Genomic DNA, 20298 nt, shown 5'->3' on the forward strand with positions numbered 1-20298 from the left:
AGAAGCCATCGTGCAGTAAGTGTGGTAGGCTCTACTTTGGAGAATGCCGAGCGGGAAGGGTTGGTTGTTATAAATGCGGCCAAATGGGCCATCTTCAGAGGGAGTGTCCAACAGGGGGAAATAGAGTCCAGTATTCTGCCACCGCACCGCCGGCTAGAGGTAATCAGAGAGGCACTACTTCAGGCACCAGCAGAGGTACCAACCGCCTATATACCATGGATAGTCGCCAAGATCAGGAGAACTCTCCAAACGTCGTGACAGGTATGATTCGAGTCTCTTCTTTTGATTGTTATGTATTGATGGATCCAGGTGCCACCCTATCCTTTGTGACTCCTTATGTGGCTAGTAAATTCAATAAAATCCCTGAACGTCTTCTTGAGCCTTTTAGTGTGGCCACTCCTGTCGGTGATTCTGTCTTAGCTGAAAGAGTCTATAGAGATTGCACTGTGTCAATTCATTACAGGGATACCCTGGCTGACTTGGTTGAGTTAGACATAGTTAATTTCGACGTGATCCTTGGCATAGACTGGCTTTATGTCTGTTATGCCTCTATTTATTGTAGAACTCAAATTGTCACATTCAAATTCCTGAATGAGGCTATCATAGAGTGGAAAGGTAGTCCTATTATGCCTAAGGGTAAGTTTATTTCATACCTTAGGGACAGGAAGCTAATCTCAAAAGGGTGTATTTATCACCTTGTCCGAGTGAAAGATGACAGCATTGAGTCTCCATCTCTTGAGTCGGTTCCGATTGTCAATGAGTTTCCGGATGTCTTTCCTGAAGATCTGCCTGGAGTCCCTCCTGACAGGGAGATCGACTTTGGGATTGATGTTCTTCCTGATGCCCAGTCTATCTCAATTCCTCTATATAAAATGGCTCTGACTGAGTTGAAGGAGTTGAAGGAGCAGCTGAAGGACTTGTTAGATAAGGGATTCATTAGGCCGAGTGTCTTACCATGGGGTGCTCTGGTCCTATTTATGCGGAAGAAGGATGGGTCCCTTAGAATGTGTATCGACTACAGGCAGTTGAATAAGGTCACCGTGAAGAACAAATACCCTCTCCCCAAAATAGATGACTTGTTTGATCAACTTCAAGGTGCCACTTGTTTCTCAAAGATTGACTTGAGATCCGGCTACCACCAGTTGAAAGTTAAGAGAATGCGATGTTCCGAAGACTGCTTTCCGAACTCGTTATGGCCACTTTGAATTTTTGGTCATGTCCTTTGGGTTGACTAATGCCCCCGCCGCTTATGTGGATCTCATGAACTGAGTATTCAAACCGTATCTTGATATGTTTGTGATTGTATTCATAGATGATATTCTGGTTTACTCCAAGAATGAAGAGGAGCACGCCTATCATCTTAGAGTTGTTTTACAAACTTTGAGGGACCAGGTATTGTATGCAAAGTTCTCTAAATGTGAGTTTTGGCTTGCATCGGTGGCCTTCTTAGGCCACATTGTATCTGGAGATGGTATCCAGGTTGATGCTCAGAAAATTGAAGCTGTGAAGAATTGGCCTAGACCCACATCTCCAATAGAGATAAGGAGCTTCCTGGGTTTAGCCGAGTACTATCGAAGGTTTGTAGAGGGATTCTCATCCATATCATCACCATTGACTAAACTGATCCAAAAGAAGGCTAAGTTCCAATGGTCTAATGCTTGTGAGGAGAGTTTCCAGAAATTGAAGACCAAGCTAACCACTGCCCCTGTTCTAACGTTGCCCGATGGAACAAAGGGTTTTGTGATTTATTGTGATGCATCCAGAATTGGTTTGGGTTGTGTATTGATGCAAAAGGGGAAGGTGATAGCCTATGCTTCAAGACAGCTTAAGCTTCATGAGAGGAATTACCCAACTCATGACCTTGAGCTGACAGCTGTGGTGTTTGCGCTTAAAATCTGGCGCCACTACCTTTATGGAGTGCATATCAATGTATTCACCGATCAAAAGAGCTTGCAATACGTCTTTAGCCAGAAGGAACTCAACCTGAGGCAAAGGAGATGGCTTGAGCTACTCAAGGACTATGATATGAGCATCCTCTACCATCCAGGTAAAGCTAATGTTATTGCTGATGCTCTTAGTAGGTTGTCTATGGGTAGCACTAGCCATGTGGAGGAAGGAAGGAGAGAATTGGCGAAGGAGGTACACAGATTAGCCCGATTGGGAGTTTATCTGGAAGAGAATAATGAAGGCGGAGTTACAGTTCAGGATGGGTCTACATCCTCACTTATGGCAGAAATAAAGGAGAAGCAATACCAAGATCCCGTCCTTCTCCAATTGAAGGGAGTCGTATACAAACAAGAGGTAATGGTTTTTACCCAAGGGGGAGATGGTGTATTGCGGTACCAAAATAGATTGTGTGTGCCGGATGTTGATGATGTTCGAGAGAGGATCATGGACGAAGCGCATAGTTCTAGATACTCTATTCATCCGGGTTCCACAAAAATGTACCATGACTTGAGGGAGATCTATTGGTGGAGCGGGATGAAGAGGGATATTGCGGAATTCATTTCCAAATGCCCGAATTGTCAACAAGTGAAAGTTGAGCATCAAAGACCATGTGGTCTAGCCCAAAACATAGAAATTCCAGAATGGAAGTGGGAGATGATCAACATGGACTTTATTACAGGCTTGCCGAAGTCCCGAAAGCAACATGATTCCATTTGGGTGATTATGGATAGAATGACGAAATCAGCTCACTTCTTGGCGGTTAAGACTATTGATACCGCAGAAGATTATGCAAAGTTGTATATACAGGAGATCGTCAGATTGCATGGGGTTCCCTTGTCTATTATCTCAGACAGAGGAGCTCAATTCACTTCCCAATTTTGGAAATCCTTTCAGAAGGGATTAGGTTCTAGGGTGAACTTGAGTACAGCCTTCCATCCCCAGACAGATGGCCAAGCAGAGCGCACAATTCAGACATTGGAGGATATGTTGAGGGCGTGTGTGCTTAATTTCAAGGGAAATTGGGATGATCACTGCCTCTCATAGAGTTTGCATATAACAATAGCTATCATGCAAGCATTCAAATGGCTCCTTATGAAGCCTTGTATGGGAGGAGGTGTAGATCGCCCATTGGGTGGTTTGAAGTTGGTGAGGCCGAGTTGATTGGGCCTGACCTCGTTCACCAAGCAATGGAGAAGGTGCGAAATATCATAAAGAGGCTAAAGACAGCCCAAAGTCGCCAAAAATCTTACACCGATGTGAGGAGGAGAGACTTAGAGTTTGAGGTGGATGATTGGGTGTATTTTAAAGTGTCACCCATGAAGGGAGTCATGAGGTTTGGAAAAAGGGGAAACTTAGTCCTCGATACATTGGTCCATACCAAATCTTGAGGCGGGTCGGGAGTGTTGCGTATGAGTTGGACTTACCCTCAGAGCTAGCTTCTATTCATCCGATGTTCCACATTTCAATGCTGAAAAAGTGCTTGGGCGATCCCTCGTTGGTAGTCCCCATTGACAGCGTTGTAGTTAAGGATAGCTTATCCTATGAGGAGGACCCAATCCAAATTCTTGATCGCCAAATCCGCAAATTGAGGAACAAAGAAGTCGCCTCAGTCAAGGTCCTATGGAGGAATCAATTTGTTGAGGAAGCCACGTGGGAAGCGGAGGAAGCCATGAAATCTAAATATCCACATCTATTCATTCCTACCGAGGAGGTTGTCGAAGGTAATGTCCCTTTTCTCGACATTGAATTTATTTGTGCATTTCGAGTCTTGATTAATAATTGATTGAGAATTTGATTGATTGAATGACTGAGTTTTGATTATGATTTGTACCCCGAGTCCATTCTTGGTTTCCCGTTATTTGAGGACGAATGATCCCAAGGGGGAGATAATGTAACACCCCTCAAAATGTTTCCTGAGATTCGGGCCTTCTTTGTATACGTGTGGGGCCCATCGTATTTATTTCAAAGTATGTGCATGAGTTAAGATGAGTTCATGTAAGGTTCGACTTTTAACGGCCCTACCTTTAGAAGGACGTCAGTCTAGGTGGCCTACGACCTATCAAATTAAAGGTCGTCGAGTCTTCTTTCCAACGCCACCAAGAACGTAAATATTGGAGTTCGGAGTCAAAAGATATGACTATCCGAAGATGAACTAGCATGACAGGAATTCTATTTTGGCCTGGGTTGCAACTACTGGGGAAATGGTCTTGGCGCTGTAAGGGAGCAACGCGCCACTATTGCTCCAGAGACATGCCTCAGTAGTTTGGTCCCTGGCTCGACGCGCCACTAAAAGTTGTGCAGGGTTTTTTAGGCCAAATTCCCAGAATTCAGAACAATGGGCTTGGCGCTGTAAGGGCGCGACGCGCCACTATCACGCCAGAAACATGCCTCAGTAGTTTGGTCCCTGGCGCGACGCACCACTAAAAGTTGTGCAGGGTTTTTCAGGCCAAATTCCCAGAATTCAGAACAATGGGCTTGGCGCTATAAGGGCGCGACGCGCAATTATCGCGCCAGAAACATGCCTCAGTAGTTTGGTCCCTGGCGTGACGTGCCACTAAAAGTTGTGCAGGTTTTAGGCGTAATTGGCCTTGGCGCTGTAAGGGCGCGACGCGCCACTATCGCGCCAAGGGCATTTTGTCCTAATTTTCAGAACTTTTAAGAAGGGGCAATTTGGGAATTGTCCCAAATTATATATGTATCAGCCTTAGCATTTTGGGGATCATTTTTCAGCCTCCACTCTCTCTCTAAAAGCCCTAGAAATTTCCTCTCTCCCTCTCTCTTCTTCATCCTCTTCTTCTTCTTCATTCTCAACAAAGAGTTGTCCCAAGAGCTTCAAGATTGGAGTCCTCCATTGAAGACCCAACCACAAGGTTTTCTTCAAGTCTTCACTAAGGTATGTAAGGCTATCCAAAACATGAGCTAAGTTCACCCATGTTCCCTATTCTTGCTTGAGGCTAGATATTCATGAAAAATAGAGTTCTTGGTATGGTGTATGTTTATATGAACTTTGTCTCCTATTTATATAATGCTATATGTGGTTGATGTTGTTGAGCCAAGAAGTCCTTAAATTCCTTCATGATTAGTATGAATTGATGGAGATAAATTGTCGTTATGATTTATTGACCTCTTTAGCCATGTGAATATGTTGTTTAAGTCAATTTCCTTAAATGTGCTATTCTATTTGAATGGTTGAGTTAAAGTCATAGAGTTGTGTTAAATCTTGAGGAGATGTCATAAATGTTCATATAGAGGAGGCTTGATTGAGTTGATATGAGGAAGGAATTGGCAAGTGGACAAGGTCCTAAATGAGACTTGTCATTGTGCCTCAATTGAATTGCAAATGAGAACCGAGTTGATAAGGTGGTATTGTACCACATAAAACTAGCCGTGAGGGCTTGTTTGAGATGATTTGAGGAGTTTTATGAGCATAGAGTCATGGGAGGAGTATCGAGCACCGAAGCGGGTGAGAGTATAGTCCACACTCGAACCCCAAAAACTATGCCGCCAACGTAGGTAGGGATGAAACCGTTAAAGTCGGATGCTTCCCGAGGGATTGGAACCGTTAAAGTCGAATGCTTCCCGTGGGATCGAACCATTAAAGTCGGATGTTTCCCATTTGTATTGTCCTGAAATGATAGGACTTGACTAATCGATGGTACTCATGATTACAGAGGCGTTCATACCCTGGAAAGGTATGGACGGACGTGGCAATAGCGTCGGATTGTTGTACTATCACCGGCTCATAGGTGAAGGCTGTCAGTTAAGAGAAACTCCCATTTAGGCCTTGTTAGTGCTCCGAGTCGGTTGAGTTAAGTGGCTTATGAGTTAGTCCTGTCTAAACTATTCATGTTGGACTTAGGACATTGAGTGAGTTGTGATGTATACATGCATGAGTTGAGACCCTGAGTTGCTAATGATGTTTTCTTGATGTTCGTTGTATTCGGCCATTTTACATACTCGTACATTCCATGTACTGACACCATTTGGCCTGCATCGTTTCATGACGCAGAGACAGATACTAGAGATCATCAACCGGCGCTCCGTTGAAGATCCACATACATTTCCAGCCAGTCGGTGAGCCCTCCTAGTTCCCGGAGGATATTGGGCCTTCTTGTACAGTTTTGTGGTCCCTTCTTTTATTTAGGTTGATGGTAGCCATGGGCTTGTTATTGGCACCTTTTAGACTCGAATAGAGGCTTCGTAGACTGGAGTGTGGGGATGTTGAACTGTCTTCTTGAGGAGTCCTATTTTTATTATCTTCTTTTGATTGTAAATGTTTGGCCTCCGGCCCTTATATTATGAAAAGCATTTCTCTAATTGAGTTCCTACTAATAGAATGTGATTGAATGAATGAGTGACTGGACCAGGTGGTTCACTCGGAGGTCAGAAATGGCCTTCGGGTGCCGGTTACGTCTAGGGTACCCTCCCGGGGCGTGACAGTCATGGCTCTCATGTAAGTGGCCCCAGCATTCTTGAGAACAAATAGCATTATTCTATAATGATACACACCCCACGGCGTGATGAATGCTGTCTTTTCTGTATCTTTTTATCCATTAGAATTTAGTGATAACCCGCGTAGCAATCCACGAATGACTGCATCTCATGCTTGGCACAATTATCAATGAGAATATGGATATTTGGTAATGGAAAGTTATCTTTAGGGCTAGCTTTATTCAAATCTCTATAATCAACACAGATTCTGATCTTGTCATCCTTCTTAGGAACTGGAACAATGTTGGCTAACCAAGTCAGATACTGTGTCACTTCTACCACTCTGGATTGAATTTTCTTAGTAACCTTTTCTTTGATTCTCAAACTCAAATCTGGTTTGAATTTTCGAGTTTTTTGTTTTACTAGACTACAATCCGGATTGATCGATAATTTATGAGACACAATGTCTACACTCAAACCTGACACATCATCATAAGACTAAGCAAATACGTCGATGTACTCCTTAAGCAAATTGATAAGTTCCTTTCTCTTAGCTTTTGTTAGATGGACACTGATTTTGGTTTCTTTGATACACTCGTCATCTCCCAAATTCACAACCTCAGTTTCTTCTTGATTTGGCTTGTATTGCTCCTCAAATAGTTTCAATCCCTCGGCGAAGTGTTCAGGTATTGTAGCCTCTTCATCATAATCCTCGAACTCATCACAATCTATCTCATTTTTTTCATTTTTCTTGTGACATGACATGATATTGGCAGGTTTTAAGTTATTTTTACTGAAATCATAAGCAAATAAAGTCAGATAAGTAAAATATAGACCGATAACCAAATAATAAGTAAATTTCGCAATAAAGGAGGTCTTTATTTAAACCAAAATAAATACAAATTTTGGCCATGACTATGGGTCAATCTTCCTTTTTCAAAATAATACGAAGAGAATTAAAGCATAACAAGGTAAAAGTGACATAAAGGGTGGGTATCCAGACTACCACTGGATTTTCAAATATAAAATTCATCTTTATCTTTCAAGATGAGTGAGGAACCAAGAGCGGATTGCAGGTCGAATTAGGCACTTGCTCTTTAGGCTAAGCATCTCGTATGCCTGACGTCTTGATTATCGCAACATCACTGACTCCTTCTCCTAGATCAACATTATTGACAGACTCTCGCATGGAAGACGATAGACACACATGAGGAAAAGGCTTTTCAAGATTGTCAGATTTGATTGGGACTATCGACATTCTAATCTTTTTCAATCATGTTAATATTCACCGCTTCATGATTCGGTAGGGGTTATTATTAATATTGGGAGCGGCAGGTTGGAGAGTGACAACCTCCTGATCAATCAAATCTTGAATCTTATGCTTTAAATTGACACAAGTATCAGTATCATGCCCAACGTTGTTGGAATGATACACATGTTTGGTCGGCTCTAAAGAATCTAGAGCTTGTATTAACCAATTTAGGTGCAATGGGATGAATAATACCTGCATCTCTCAGTCTTTCGAACAGCTTAGTCTAACTTTTCACTAGAGGAGTAAAAATCTTAGAAGGCCTATTTTCAAAATTAGGTTGGGTAAGGTTGTAGTTATTTTGTGGGGATGGGGGTACATGACGATAACTAGGACGATTTTGGCGAAAAGGTGCGGGAGTTCGAAAATTTGGGCGTTGTGGACTTTGGTAGTCACGAAGAGCATTTTGATAGTACGGAGGTAGATAATTAGGAGGTAGAGTTTTATAACTCGGCTGAACGTAAAAAATTAGGTAGGAATTTTGTGGAGATAGGGGATAGATTCTGGAGGGTGAGGTTTTTCTAGAGTTAAAATTGGATGATCTTTATATCCTTCTATCAAGCGCATGAGAAATAAAGGACACATCTTCTCTTTTCTTTTTGAACAAACTTGAAGACCCGATTTGGATGGCTATACGGGTAATCCTTCCGGTCTTAAGACCATCTTTGATGGTCTCACCAATTTTGACCACCTCATCAAATTTCACTCCTACGAGCAACAACATTCTATCATAGTACTCAGGCTCTTGATTGCGTACAAAGACTTCAATAATCTCTTTCTCAGTCATGGGAGGTCTCACTCTGGCAGCCTCTTTCCTCCAATGATAGGCGTACTCTCGATAACTTTCAGTAGACCTTTGTTTGATTTTCTTCAAAGAATAACGATCGGGAACGATCTCCACATTGTAAGCAAATATTTCAATGAAATCTTTAGCCAAAGCATTCCAATTTGGCCGCAGTTTCATTTCTTGAGAACTAAACCATTCCAAAGCCTCTCCTCTTAAGCTTTGGCTAAAGAGTCGTATTAATAAAGCCTCATTCTTCCCAACTCCTACAAGTTGATCACAATATGCTCTCAAATGAGCCAAAGAATTCTCGGTAACATCGAAAGTATCAAATTTAGGTACTTTAAACCCTTCCGGAAGATCCATATTTGGATGGATACACAGATCTTCATAATTCAAACAAACAACATTCGGGGTATAATGAAACTCCTTCATAGCTTTTATAATTTCCTCTTTCATTCTCTGCTTGGTTACTTCCTCTTTGGTCCTCCACTCCCTTGCTTATTTTTTATAGTGATCAAGTTCGGAACAGTTGGCATAGGGTTCATTTGGGATTGGGATTTGGAAAGTTGTCTTTTGAGGCGAGGGATGGGTAAATGGGGGATTTTGTGTATTTTGAGGAGCTTGGTAATTTTGGAGAAATGTTTGATAGTTAGTATGCTGATTTTGATTATGGGAAAAGGTTTGTGGATTGTTAACATTTTGGATTTGTGGGGGAGTACAAGCTCGAGGGTTGGTATTTTGTGGGGGAGGGAAGGTTGAGGGTCGGTACTCTGAGGGTGAGGTGGCGCTTGGTAGGAAGTGGAAGCATGATAGGGGTTGGAGGCAGTGATATCAACGATGAAGGCATTTTGAGCAAGGTTTAAGGATGGGTTTTGAATGTGTTCCGTACTTGAATTTGGAGAAGGGAAATAAATTGGAGGCCTTCTATCGCCTAGAACAGGCGTGTTGGTGGCTATAGCTAGGTCTGATAATTCTCGATTTTTTTATATCTCAACTCTCATCTAGACGATTTCTAGCACTAACTGTGCAATCAACTCATTTTGTTCATCAATGACATAGTCTGTCACAACAATCTCCAAAAAACTAGTGTTCTCATCATTGCTAGTCATTTTACTTTTCCCTACTAATAGATTTTGATTGGGGAAGGAATCTTTAGAAGCCTTTGCTCTCGTGAAATAAGGGTGCTCGGCTAGTTTATCAACACAGATCAATTCTAAGTATCTACACAGAAAATAACTCAAAAGGCGAACATGTCAGTGTGCATTCATAACAGATAATGCAAAATATCACACATGGAAAAGATAAACACAGAAGAGTTTCTTTATTTGAAAACAAGGTAACCCACGAGTATTGAAAAATGATAAAATAGACAGGAATTTGGCTATTGAATTTAGGATTTAGTGTATCGAGAAAGATGATTTACGTTGAATCAAGATCTTCTTGCATCTTTCAAGGTTGTATCTCGACATCTGTTAATGTAGTATTGATATCTCTTTCTAAAATATGAAGGGAGAAAGGCAAGCTTTCAAAAGATAGAGGTCAAACCTTGAAAGGCTGCCTACATATCCTATGATTTTTGAGAGGAGAGAGTAAGTTTAGGACTTGAAAATAGAATTTGAATTTGTAGAGAAACAAAAGACTCTAAGAACATTTGGCCGTACTTTGGATAATGACTTGATATTTGATCTTTGGAATATATATATATATAAGTGGGCTAGAGTGTCTTCAAGTAAAACAATACATTCATTCAAACAGTTATAGCATATAACAGGTAAACAATTATTGCGTGTCCTAAACAGATATGTGATCCTTTTGTGCCAAGGGTAGGCCTAACGATTTGAAGGATGTATAACATCATTTGAAACATTCCATTGTCCCAAAATATATATTTATACAAATATTATGAATAAACTGAATTGGAATACATATTGAGGAAAAAGAGATACAAATAATCAGTCCCACGCAGATGTACAATCCTAACTAAGCCTTCTTGATATCTCCAAACATCAGCCTCTTTTGGATAAAATAGCAACTTGTGAAGATCCTTTTTTGACTAGGCTAATAAAAAAAACCTGCTAACCCCGAGAGACAATGTTTGTCAAAAGGCGTATACAATCTTCAAATTTAAATACATAGGTATGGTCGTCCATTTAAGCCGAAGGCCATTTTGGACTCAAGGTGGTCTTTCTAATGGGCTCAATACACCTTGGGTATTGGGTCGTCTTAAGTCAATGCGCTAAATCAAGGCTTTGGTTTCACTCTACGCTAGGTTGACTAAGAGTGGCTTTTGCAAGACTAGTAACCCAAGCGGACAACTCAAGCTGGAACTTACGACAACCATTGGATGCATGGCGTATCAATAAATTGTAGATCGTTCCGAAAAAGGGTCAAGTATAAAAAGCCCGACTGCAATTCTGCAAAACCGTTCTTTAATATACTATACATTAAATAGGAAGATGCCATGAAATGCAAATGACAGTTCAATATATAAATTAAACAAATAATTGTGCAATTAAGGAAAACAAGAAATACTAATTATGATAAACCCCAACAGTTAGTCAAATAAACAATTAAATCTAATGGTTAGAATCTAATTAATTCCCCAGCAGAGTCGCCATTTCTGTTATGTCGAAAAATAGACGAGTTTAAAATCAATTTCATCTTTTAGAGAAAAAAAACAATTTTAGTAAAAGAAGAGTCACCACTTAATTTTTTAAAGAAATTAAGAAAATTTAATTTAAAAGACCCTAACAGATTTAAGTCTTAAAAATTCAGAGAAAAAGGTACGAGGTTCATATTACTATTTTAAGAAGGTTTTAGCACTTAAAATAGCCGCTAACATGCGGTTGTCCAACGATTTGAAAATTAGTTGACTAACTTTGGGAAAATGTGTTTTAAACAATAATTGAATCATTAAATAATTTGAAAGAAATATAAATTTTAGAATATTTTTAGATAATTTATAAGAGTAATAGACTTGCTATAAAATGATTAAATAAAAGAGGAATAATTAAATAAATTATTTACATTAAACAAACGATCATAAAAGATGGTTTCTTTTTAAGGGAATTAATTAGGCTAAACTAAACAATTAATGTTAGAATTAATACAGATTAAATAAATATTAGTAACTAATTAAAAAAAAGATTAAAGATAATAGAAATTAGTGATACCTAGAAGAAAACAATTTAGTTTTTAACATTTAAACTACCACAAATATATGTCAATGAAAATATTTTAGAATAGATGGGATAAAAATATTTATATATTCATATTATTTGGATCAGCGCCGACTTATTAATCAGAAGACAAAAACATAGTATTTTGTCGTTTTCTGCTCGGGTCGACTTCCATCATTTCCGAAGGGCCTATCTACCCCTACCCCTCCTAAGTTTATTTATTATTATAATCCTAAAATGATCTAAAAGAAATAATAAAATCTAATGTCCTAAAAGATGTCTAACGTCCCAACTTAATATCCAAGAGGCATTGGACGTACTATTAGGGTAGGTTTTAGACTAAAGAAAATATAGTCATCCTAATTAGACAAATCGCCAAACAAAACAAATGGGATGAGCAGTTAGCACATAAAATCTCAAGTAAGCCTCTAGATTAATTATTTAGCATACTTGAAAACACAAATAAATAGTGAAAGTTATAATAATTACCGAATGTACGTATACAATAAGACGTATGTATCATAAAAACAAAAACTTGAATAACATGGAGACAAATTTCATTATTTAGACATGTAGGCAATTTCAATTTCTAAGGTGATTATGATAAAAGAAGACATACTTGTCAATTTTATTGTTAACTAATAGCATTTATAAAATCCTATTAACATGATTTTTAATTAATGTGCTGGAAATTTATTAGAAACACAATAGATATGATTTCTAAATATTGATATGCTGACGATTTATTAAAATATAGATACGATATTAAAGATAGAATAACATAATAAAGATTTATTAGAACCCTATAGGCATGGCTTCTACTTATGATATAATGAAAGCCTAATATCTATTTAATTGGCATGTTAGGATTATAATACCTGTAAACATGATTAGTATATGATAAAATATGCTAAAAATATTGTTAGGTTCCATAGGTCTAATGGGCTCAAAATATTCTTACCTTATTAAAACCTAACTACAATTTCTATACCCCAATGGCATGCTTTCAAGCTAGAAATTATTTCATATTGGCACTACCCAATAACATTTGCCAAATATTTATTACCCCATATAATGAGTTTAAAAAAATCAATAAGGGTCATAGCACTATAAATACTTAAATATTCATTAAATCTCATAGACATGAATTGTAATATGATATTTAACATAAAATTCTATGAGTGATTTCTAAATGATTAGCATGCTAAAAATATTAATTAAAATACATATATACATGATATATTAAAAAATATAAATCCTATGGACATGATGTCTATACAAAATGGTATGTTAAAAAATATTAATTAAAATATATAAACATGATGTATTAAAATTATAAAATCTTATGGACATGATGTCTATATGAAATGGCATTTAAATCTAAATATAATTATCATCATATTCAAAATTATTTAGTAGATCTTACATATATAATGTGTAAATAGTTAATATGACAAAGCTATTATTTGAAACTATAAACATGGTTTTAGGTTTAAAAGGCAAGTTGTAATGTATAATAATCATCAAAGCGATTATTCTAATGAGAATTAAAATTTAATAAACAAAGATAACACATATAAAATAGACAAATTATTTTTTGAAACATATATGATAATAAACGATATTTAACAAACTATCCTTAGATCATTTTATTTTTTGAGTGAAGGAAACATCCTGTAAATATATATATATATATATATATATATATATATATATATATATCGTGAAAAAATAAACCTAAGCATGTGGATATGAGTATTATAACTAGATCACATGTATCCCAAACACACATAAATTTATGATAAACAAAGAAATAAAATAAACAAGTAGCAAGTAGATTCCCTCCCCATATATTTTTCCCTTTTTATTATATATAGATTTTATTATTACATGCCAAAATAATCAAGAGAGAATAATATAGAAATAGAAATAATAAAATAGGAAACTAAAACTATCTGAATCATGTTCCAAATGAACTCTTCATGTCTTGAATTTTGAAATCCAAACCCTGCTAAATCATAAAGACAATGCAAGCAATATACAAGTAATATAAAAGTATAATATGATCATATGATTTTACTTCAATAAAGTAAACAAACAAGGCAAAAATATTTTTTAAAATAATAAGCTAACATATAAAGAAAGGTTGAAACTAACCTGGATACTTTAGTTAGGAAAATAAGTATAAAAATTTGAACCGTGAAGACAAGCTAGAAATAGAATATCAAAGTATGGTAGAAACTCTTTTGTTTTTATTGGAGGTATTAAGAATATGAAGTAAAAATGTTTTATTTTCTTTTCTTTCTTTGTTTTTGCTCTTGTCCTTTTTTTTGTTCCTCTGTTTTTTTCTTCTTTTTCTTTTTAGATAAATATAAAGGGTCTCCTTTTATAGTGATCAGAAGACAATCAAGAAAGAAATCTCAGGCCAATTTAGTCCAACTTTTTTCCAATAAGTCATAGGAAGAAATGCATATTTCAAAAGAAAATGAACAACTTTTCAACAACAAAATCAACCAAGATTCTTAACAGCACTATCAATTAAATTTTCAAACACCAAATCAATTCAAATCAAAAATGATGAAAAACTCAAGCTTAAAAGATCCTAAAAGTCCAAAACTCATACTTAGAGGGGTCCACTATCAATAAATTGTAGAAAAATTACGTAACTCAATTTAGAGAAAATAATAGGAAGAACTTAAAGTAAGCCAAGGTGTTATAGATATTGATGTTCAAATGCATGAAGAGTATTCAAGTAATAAAAATGTGACTATAGAGTGTAAAAATTATTCAAAAAGTGAGAAAAATGTATCCATGTAATACAGGAATCTGGACTAAATCATAATATCACATGGTAGACCAATATTCAAACCCATAAATCAAGGAAAAGTTTTTTAAAAAAATATTAGGAACAATCAGCATTAGTAATTAGGCCAAAATTAACTATCTAAAAAATAAGTAAGATTGTCCCATTTAATCAAAGGAAGAAAGTCAGAATAAATCAAGAAACATTTCTTTAAGAGTATGAACCTCCTTGATTACAAAATCATATTAACAAATATAAAATAAAAAATAAAAAAATTGTTTGTACTAACTAAGGTAGAAAAATCAATTAGGAATGACAACTAAATCAATTCAGTAAACCTTACAATGACAAGAAAATATAAGAATCTATTTTAATAAGGGAAGAAAGCAAAAAGGAATTATACCTTACTGTATATAAAGTAACAAGTAACAAATGTTAGCCAAAATGAAAGAGTACATATTTAGATATCAAAAATGCAAGATTACACTTTACCATAATTAATTCTAGAATCACATAATTAATTAACAAATCAGACTAAGTAAGATGCACAAATTATTCTGATTTCAATGAGCTGCAAAAATCAGTTAAAAAAATGACATGTGCTAGAAATGATGAATTGCCTACCAAAATTAATAAAATGATCAAATACTAACATGTTGACTTAAAGCTAATTTAGACAGACATGAAGATTTTACAATAACATGATTAGCACATTAAATTGGAGAACAATATTCTATCCGAGCTAATTTAAAGTGGAAAGAGATCATATGTCAAAATTAACATATATATGGTCAAATAAAATATGTACAAAAGTAGCAGCCCAGACATATAATAAAATATGAAGTGTTAAGCTATGAGTGATTGAACAAACCTGGAAATCCTAAATCTAGCAATTGATAATAAAGTTATTGCCAGACCCCATATTATACATGTATGTAAGTTGAGCACGTAAACATGAATACAAATAGAGACAACGAAGAAAACAAGCTTAATAATCTGTAATTTTAACAGTAATGAACAACTAGACATTTATGAATCTCAAATGTAACAAATAACAAAACACTAAAGAAAAAATGAAATTGGAACATACCTGAGACGGATCTTGAAAATCCGCGTCTTAAAACACCAAAATCTCGAGTTTGGAAGGGTCTTTTGACTACTGGCCAGCGAGGGAGACAGCGGCGTTGGTTGCTACTCACTGACGTGGCTGCTGCGGGCTGCTGTCTCCTGCAAGTTGTTGTTGCAGCGGTGGAGAGGCTGTTGCAGCTGTTGTTGCTGGCGGCGTTGAAGAGCCGTCGTGCGTGGAGGTGAAACATTGGCGTCATAGCTGCTGCGTTGAGCAGCTGGCGGCGTTCATGGTGAGGCGCATTGGTGGCACAGTGAGAAGAGAGAAGGCGCGATGGTGGTGAGGGCGGAGGTGCGGCGGCTTGTGTATGTCTTCTCTTCTCTTTAGAGAAGATGAAGAGTATAGAGAGAGAGTTAGGGTGAGAGAGTTAGAGAGAGTCCATCCTTTTCTTTTCTTTTTTTTAGAAAGAGGAAGAATAAGATAGTTTAGGATTTTGGGGGTGTGAAAAAGATGAGAATGAATGGGAGCCGTCCGATCAATCAAACGAACGGATGAGATTTTGATTAAAAAAATAGACTACATTAAATTGGATTAGGCTATATATAATTAGTTGTAAAAACAAAATGTCATATAATTAATTACCAAATATATGTTGAATAAATAAAATCATAAATTTTATTCAAGTAGTAGTATTTTTATACATAAAGTAACTACTTATGTATATATTATGTAAATATATGCATATGTGTATATATAACGTACATATGTATAGATTACGTACTAAATAGATGTATAATTAATATAGTTAACTAAAATATATAATAAACGTAATTAAGTAATAACTTTATATGCACATGTATACAAGACGTATTAAAATAGATATATAATATATGCATGTTAATATGAATAAGTAAATTATAAAAATAAACTTAGTTAAGAAATATTTTTTATATAAAGAAAATACACACATATATACTAAATAGATACCTAAGAATATTTGAACGTATTAAGCTTATTATAAAAATAATAAAGATAATAGTAGTAATATTAATAAATAGCAAAAATATTATAAATTATGAATATCAAAATATACGATTTATTTATTAAACTAAATATAAACTTATTTAATTAATAAAGAAATAATTTTGAAAAATGCCTATTTATTAAGATAGCAATCCGAAAAGTAGTTATGGGTGGTCAAAAATGGGTGTCAACAGAAATTACCTCAAAGTCAATCTCAGTTAAAAGAAAGGAAAAGATAAATTTTTCTATGCAATACTAACTGTTGGTACCAATTGTAGTCAAACTTTGACTATCTCTTTACATTATCTAAAAGAAACAATAATAATAAAATTGCATTTTTCCTTTGAAATTGGATGATTTACTTTAAATAATGTGACATCAGGCTAATCCCATCGGTGTGTGATGCCTATTTGACTTCATTGGATCGTCCATCTCAAATGGGCGGCATATCTCTTGTTTATAAGCTGTAAATATTACAAGGAATACAATTTTCCATATCATTATGCTCATATTACACATGTGTCTACTGATTATCTTGTCTTAGATTTTGCAGCATTCATCATCTAGAGGATTTGGAACTATATTTGACTTGATTCCTGCACCAACAGGATATGTAGGTGCCACAATGGCTAGGTCATGTTCCCCGTAAGATTTTTATTTCTCCCTTACAATGAAAACTGGGACAGAATTTTTGAGAAAATCTCAAAAATTCATAAGAATATACTATCTCCAGCAAGTCAAGATTGGAGATTATGTTTATATATGCAACTAGGACAGAATTTTTGAGAAGATCTCAAAAATTCCACAAGAATGTCAAAATCCTTTTTCAGCAGCTCGACATTTGTCAAGAGATCTAATTGGGATAGAATTTTTGAAGAAGATCTCAAAAATTCCCTCAAGAATTATTAGAAGGTTGAAGTCAACTTCAAATGATCTCTAACATTGTTAGAATAGAGCGAACAAAAATTCAAGATGCGAGCCATCGAGACCTCGTATAAACTTCTATCAAAGACATGAGTCCCAAAGAAAATAATTTGTTAAAAAAAAATGATAACATGTCAAATCATACAAGAGGATGATAATTGCATTTTCATTTGCCAAAAGGGTTATTGCATATTCATTGCCAAGAGGGTCATTGCATCTTCATTGCCAAGAGGGCCATTGCATATTTATTTGCCGAGAGGGTCATTGAATCTTCATTGCCAAGAGGGTCATTGCATATTTATTTGCCAAGAGGGTCATTGCATCTTCATTTCCAAGAGGGACATTGCATATTTATTTGCCAAGCGGGCCATTGCATTTTTATTTGCCGAGAGGGCCATTGTATATTGATTTCATCGAAGAGAAACATCATCATTTTCCAGCGTTATAAACGCTTGAAGGGCATATGTAAGACGCATCAAATATCAGAGAAGATTTGAAGTGCAACTTTCCAATTTTCATTCGTCCTACCAATGGGCATGCAGCATATCCTACCGAAGGATCAATTTTCATTCGTCCTATCAATGGACATGCATCATATCCTACCGATGGATCAATTTTCATTCGTCTTATCAATGGACATGCATCATATCCTACCGATGGATCAATTTTCACCCTTTGATTTCACCATTAAAGGGTGAAAAGTCAGATTATTATTTGTTTAGTTCAGGTTATTCTTGAATTTCATTGGACTTTTCTTCACTGTGAGTTTTTGCAACTGCTCATCGGCTGTTGCAACTGCTCTTCGGCTACATCAACTCATCAAGGACTGCTCGTCTTCTCCATCGACATTCGGCCATCAAGGACTGCTCGTCTGTGACTGAACTGTCTCTACTGCATTTGCTGAACATTTACAGCTGCCAAAGTGAGTTTTCGAGCTAAAGGAAGAAGAGTTCGACGGAGATTGCACTTAAGATCCTCAAGATCTGTATAGATCTAGATCTGTATAGATCTAGATCTAAATATCAAATTCCGGCGAAACTCCAATTTTTCCGGCGAAGTTTTTTTTTCCATGTGTACAAATCTGTATTTCCTGTGACGAACATCCGCTGCAACTCAACTCCTAACACCGATGTGAACAGTATTTCGGCAGCAGTATTTTTCGACGGCAACCAGGTTCATTTCTACCGGAGTTGGTACCTCCGGTTTTTATATCTTTATATATCTATCCTGTGTTCATATACTTGTAGTTATATTTTGTCGACTTTAGATCTCTGAATAATTTATTAGTTCATACGCGTTTTCGTGGCTTTGGATAGTGATGGAGACTAGGGTCATGTTCTCGCTCATGGATGGGAACGAGGGTAAGGAGGGGTAAGTGGGTTAAAGAAGCGTCTAGACTGAGAATAGGTTCTTGGAACATTGGAACGTTAATGGGTAAATCCATAGAACTGGTTAAGATTCTAAAGAAGAGGAAGATTAATATAGTCTGTGTCCAGGAGACAAAATGGGTAGGCTCTAAAGCTAAGGAGGTAGACGGATATAAGCTTTGGTTCTCTGGTAAATCGAAGTATAGGAATGGGGTAGGCATTTTAATAGACAGTGATTTAAAGGATCAGGTGGTGGAGGTTAGAAGAGTCAATGATAGGATGATGTCGATTAAAATGGTTGATCAAGGGATCACGTTGAACATTATTAGTGCTTATGCGCCGCAAGTGGGCTTACGCGAGGAGGATAAGAGGCGCTTTTGGGAGGATTTGGACGAGTTAGTGGGAGGTATACCACCTACTGAGAAGCTTTTCATGGGAGGGGATTTCAATGGGCACATCGGGTCTATTCCAGGAGGGTATGATGATGTGCATGGGGGATTTGGCTTCGGGGACAGAAATGGAGGAGGAATCTCACTTTTGGATTTCGCAAGGGCTTTCGGGTTGGTGATAGCCAACTCGAGTTTCCCAAAGAAGGAGGACCACTTAATAACCTTCCATAGTTCAGTGGCTAAAACTCAGATAGACTTTTTACTCCTTAGAAAGGATGATAAAGGTTTGTGCAAAGACTGTAAGGTCATCCCGATCGACAACCTTACAACCCGGCATAAGCTCTTAGTGATGGATTTAGGGATCAAGATGACGAGGACGAGGAGGGTCGGGGAAGAACGACCTAGGATCAGATGGGGGAGTTTGACAACGGTTAGTGCCCTAGAGATGGGAGAGAAATTGAAGGATATGGGGGCCTAGGATAGTAGTGGGGATGCGAACGGTATGTGGGATAAGACAACTAGTTGTATTAGGGTTGTAGCAAGGGAAGTGTTAGGAGTCTCGACAGGTAGTCGTAGTCGACATCGAGGGGACTGGTGGTGGAATGGAGAAGTACAAGGGAAAGTGGAAGCAAAGAAGGTGGCGTATGCTAAGTTGATGGAGAGCAAGGATGAGGTAGAGAAGTGGACGAATGGGGAACTGTATAAGATAGCGAGGAAGGAGGCGAAGTCGGCAGTTGCAATAGAAAAAATGGCAGCTTTTGAATGCCTTTATGCTAAACTGGAAGACAAAGGCGGGGACAGGAAATTATTCAAGCTAGCCAGGGCCCGGGAGAGAAGGGCACGAGATGTGGATCAAGTGAAGTGCATTAAAGACGAACACGGAAAAGTGTTGGTAGAGGAGACCCTTATCAAATAAAGATGACAGTCATACTTCCATAAACTTTTGAATGACAAAGGGGACAGAGAAATTGTGTTGGGAGATTTGGAACATACAGGAAGTAGTCACGATATTGGGGGTTGTAGGAGTATTATGGGCGATGAGGTTAAAGAGGTCGTACGTAGGATGCGCTGGG

At 37.0% G+C, this 20298-nt stretch overlaps 1 protein-coding gene across 1 annotated transcript; it reads right to left on the minus strand.

The window, feature by feature from the left end:
- Window positions 1-10385: 10385 nt before the first annotated feature.
- Window positions 10386-15958, minus strand: LOC129875501 (uncharacterized). The gene is made up of 2 exons (XM_055950781.1): window positions 15547-15958; window positions 10386-10888 (listed from the first exon to the last, which is right to left on the minus strand). The coding sequence occupies exons 1-2, from the start codon at window positions 15779-15781 to the stop codon at window positions 10803-10805; spliced, it is 321 nt and encodes a 106-aa protein (XP_055806756.1). The 5' UTR covers window positions 15782-15958; the 3' UTR covers window positions 10386-10802.
- Between the last annotated feature and the right edge of the window lie 4340 nt (window positions 15959-20298).

The sequence above is a fragment of the Solanum dulcamara genome, chromosome 12, assembly GCF_947179165.1.
Source record: "Solanum dulcamara chromosome 12, daSolDulc1.2, whole genome shotgun sequence".
In the NCBI taxonomy this organism is placed as follows: Eukaryota; Viridiplantae; Streptophyta; class Magnoliopsida; order Solanales; family Solanaceae; genus Solanum; species Solanum dulcamara.